Source organism: Triticum aestivum, chromosome 7B (assembly GCF_018294505.1).
Source record: "Triticum aestivum cultivar Chinese Spring chromosome 7B, IWGSC CS RefSeq v2.1, whole genome shotgun sequence".
Taxonomy (NCBI): Eukaryota; Viridiplantae; Streptophyta; class Magnoliopsida; order Poales; family Poaceae; genus Triticum; species Triticum aestivum.
Window position 1 is genome coordinate 673,600,948 of NC_057813.1, and position 3,730 is coordinate 673,604,677.

Sequence of the window (3,730 nt, forward strand, 5' to 3'; positions counted from 1 at the left end):
TGCCCTCAAGTACAGGAGGTGTGGCATTTGCTAGGTATGGCAGCGGTGGTGAATGATGTGTGCATGGTGGAAAGAGAGGGTGGCTCGGTGATGGCTGACCTCCTTTTGTCTAAGAATCCAACTAAGTCATTGGTTAATGATGTTCACCGTAATGACCTTGTTGCCACGGCTGTGTGGTACTTGTGGTGGGAACGACGCAGATATACACACGGCGAGCAACTGTATGAGCCAACCAGATCGAAGCAAGCAATATCGGCACTCGCAAAAAATTACTCAAGAGCGAAATTCAAGCAGAACAGAATTAGGAGACATGGCTGGGAGAAACCACCAGAGGGCACAATCAAGCTGAATGTGGATGCAAGTTTCGACATTGCCAGTGGCACTGGCGCTAGAGGTGCTATACTTCGAGACCACTCCGGTTTATTTGTGGCGGCATCTTGCAGCAATATCCCTTTTGTTTAAGAAGCGGCTACGGCAGAAGCACGAGGCTTAAGAGATGGACTTCTCCTCGCAAGTGAAACTGGATGCAACAAGATATGCGTAGAAGGTGATTGCATGGAAGTCATTGAAATCATGCAAAACGGAGGAAATTCGCTTGGACCACCAGCAGCAATTTATGAAGAATGCTCTTTCTTAGCTCGTAATTTTATTTCTATAATTTTTTCTCATTGTCCTAGGGAAGCTAATATGGCGGCAGATTTGTTGGCTAGGAATTCCGAGGTCTCTCGAACTATTATGTGGAAATCAGTGCCTCCGGATTTTCTGCTAGATGTATTGGCAAACGATGTATCGCTGTTTTCACATGAAATATAAACCGCCATGATGGCTTTTCCCTCAAAAACATCAAACAATGTTGGTTACATTATAAACTTAGTCCCCAATATCTACATTTTCTCCATGCTTCTCAAAGCAAAATGGCATAGCTATGTATATCGATTTGTTTCCGTTCGCTTGCATGTTTGACCGCATCAAAAAATACAATGTTCCCGCCATAGGGTATTATCTTCATGCAGCCGGAAGAGAAGATCCTAACACCATGTATTTTGCTTTAATTGCCTGATTCAAATAAAAGACAATAAGAGAAACCACACATTGTTGTGCAAAGGAAATTTACGGTGATACACAAATTGCAAGATCTTGAACTTACCTCCTTCTCCCAGTTTATCGAAAGAACGATCCAGATGAGCGACACAAGCTTGGTGAGACTGCCACAAACGATGCCGAGCCAAAGACCCTATTGGAACCACAAAAAATTTGGTCTCTTTAAAAAAAAAGGCAAATTCATGTGGCCAGTAACCTTTAAAGTTCGTGCTGACATAGTGCATACCATCCCGTTCAAATGCAAGACGAATGCAAGCAACACGGCCAAGGGGATGCCTGCCAAGTAGAACGCGGCGAGGTTAACACGCGCACCAATCTTCTGCTCACCACATCCATAGAGCACACCTGTATGTCATGTTCAGACAAAGATCATGTCACTATGTTTGATATTGTTGTAAATCTGTGACATTGTGGGGAATTTCATATATGTACCTGAAAGAGATGTGTGGATTCCATCTATGAAGAAAGATATGGCGAGGACAGGTATCATCCTGGCAATGTATGTCACGACTTCTTCCTCGTTGCTGTACATGTAGCCCCAAAATTTGCGTAGAGAAATCATTGTGATGGAAATCACTGAGCCGGCAAACAGGGCCATGCATACGACCAGTCTAGTTGCCAGCTTCGCTGCCTGAGGCCTACCGGCGCCAAGTTCATTGGAAACGCGTGTACTGTATTGTATAATGTATATGCTGGAAAATCAGCGAGACCACTCAGCATATATAGCTATATTTTGTTTGTGGAGTGCACGCTACCTTACGGCTGTGCAGAGACCAGATGGCACCATGAACATGAGAGCACCGGTGTTAAGACTGCAGAATTCAATAATCACAGCTTAGAATGCAGGAAAGAGCATTTATTTTAAATTATGGTAAATGCAAAAGGTTGTCTCTGGAGTTGAGATTACCATATTGACAATACCGAGGTCTCAAGCTTAGGATTAGGCAGAAGACCAGAGAGCAGCACAAGCAATTCAAACGACCACCATTCCAAGCTGCAAATTTTAAGAACAAGTAGTATGTCATTAGTGAAATCAGAAATGCATGAATGGACAACCTTGATCAGGAGAACTTGTTGAGGATTTCATCTTACCAAACCATCATGGCCGAGGGGACGGCGAGCTCCGCGAACTGGCGCAGCTCCTTGAAGGCCTCCATGGAGAACCCAGTCCATGTCGTCTTGCATACGCCGGACAGCCTCGTGTACAGGGACAGTATGGCCAGGTTTGCAGAGTAGGATACTGCGGTGGCCAGCGCCGCGCCTTTGCTGCCCATGCCAGCCCTGTGCACCAGCGCCCAGCACACGGCGACGTGGCTCAGCGACGTGACGGCGGAGCTGGCCATCACCGGCACGACGATGCTCTGCGTCTGCAGGAACCGGATGTGGCACGTGAGAGGGACGTAGGGGACGAGGGCCGGGATGAGCCACCGCGCGTAGGCGCCGGCCTCGGCGGCGATGGCCGGGTCCTGGCCGAGGAGCAGGAGGATCCGGGCGGTGTTGGCCCAGACGAGGGCGATGGGGATGCAGGCGAGCGCCAGCACCAGCACCGCCCGCTGCTTGTAGACGCCGAGGAGGTGGTATTGCCGCGCCCCGAACGCCTGCCCGCACAGGGTGTCCAGCGCGCTCGCCATGCCGACCAGCAGGCTGAAGCCGGTGACGTTGGCGAGGGAGGTGGCCAGCGCGGCGCCGGCGAGGGGCAGCTCGCCGAGGTGGCCGACAAACATCACGGACACCAGCTGCAGCGCGCACTGGAGGATGCCGCTTGCCACCAGCGGTCCAGCCAGCCGCAGCAGTCGCTTTGCCTCCGGTGCCGCCGTATTCTCGTCCCGCTCGACGAGCAGGGGGTGCTCGTCCACGCCCGGCTTCTCCATTCTTGTCAGCTTCTTCTGAGGCTGGACGCAGGAGCAGAAGTAGTTAGGAACTTAGGATTGTGAGGAAGCAGGGGACATGTTAGGTATTTATGGGGAAGTGCTGTGGAGTCTGTGGAAGCTGCGTAGCAGATTACTATGTTTGCACAGATTATAAAATTTTCAGTGGTCGTGATAATAGGTTAAGCGTGGCTGCCAAGCATCAGACGTTGGTTCGGGGCAACGATGTTTACGCACGAGGAAAGTTCCACATCGGTTACAATTGCTTGGATGACAGTGAGATGATGTGACTGATAAGTAGTAAGTGGAGGACTGCGAGTAGTCCAAGCAGCAACAGACAACATGAAATGCTACTTGGCGGCCACGCTTTGACCCAGTGGTTGATGTTCTATAGGATGGTTCCAAAACCAGCGGATAGAGATTTGAGTTCTTTTTCAATAAACGTGCCTGAAAGCACGCCTTTTTCATTAGATAGGCAAGATCGAAACAAAGGACTGGTAAACCTTGCACATACACACACATATTGGAAGTAATCTCGCGCGCGGAACCCATTCACAACATAAGAGCATGGGAGGGTTTTGCCTTCATTTTTCCTCTTCAAGTAGGCTTTCGCCCCACTTTAAATTGATAAAGCCACAAGGCCAAACGATATGATGACTTCACAACATTTAGGTTTCATTTCTAAATCTACATGTTGATGAATGATCGATCATTGAGAAAGTTCAGCATCGATACGATCTAGGCACAATAAGAACGTTGAC

General features: G+C 48.9%; 1 protein-coding gene across 1 annotated transcript; it reads right to left on the reverse strand.

The window, feature by feature from the left end:
• Positions 1-809: 809 nt before the first annotated feature.
• Positions 810-2,972, reverse strand: LOC123162063 (protein DETOXIFICATION 16). The gene is made up of 7 exons (XM_044579866.1): positions 2,194-2,972; positions 2,009-2,095; positions 1,857-1,913; positions 1,534-1,772; positions 1,328-1,446; positions 1,148-1,234; positions 810-1,056 (listed from the first exon to the last, which is right to left on the reverse strand). The coding sequence occupies exons 1-7, from the start codon at positions 2,970-2,972 to the stop codon at positions 1,006-1,008; spliced, it is 1,419 nt and encodes a 472-aa protein (XP_044435801.1). The 3' UTR covers positions 810-1,005.
• Positions 2,973-3,730: the final 758 nt, after the last annotated feature.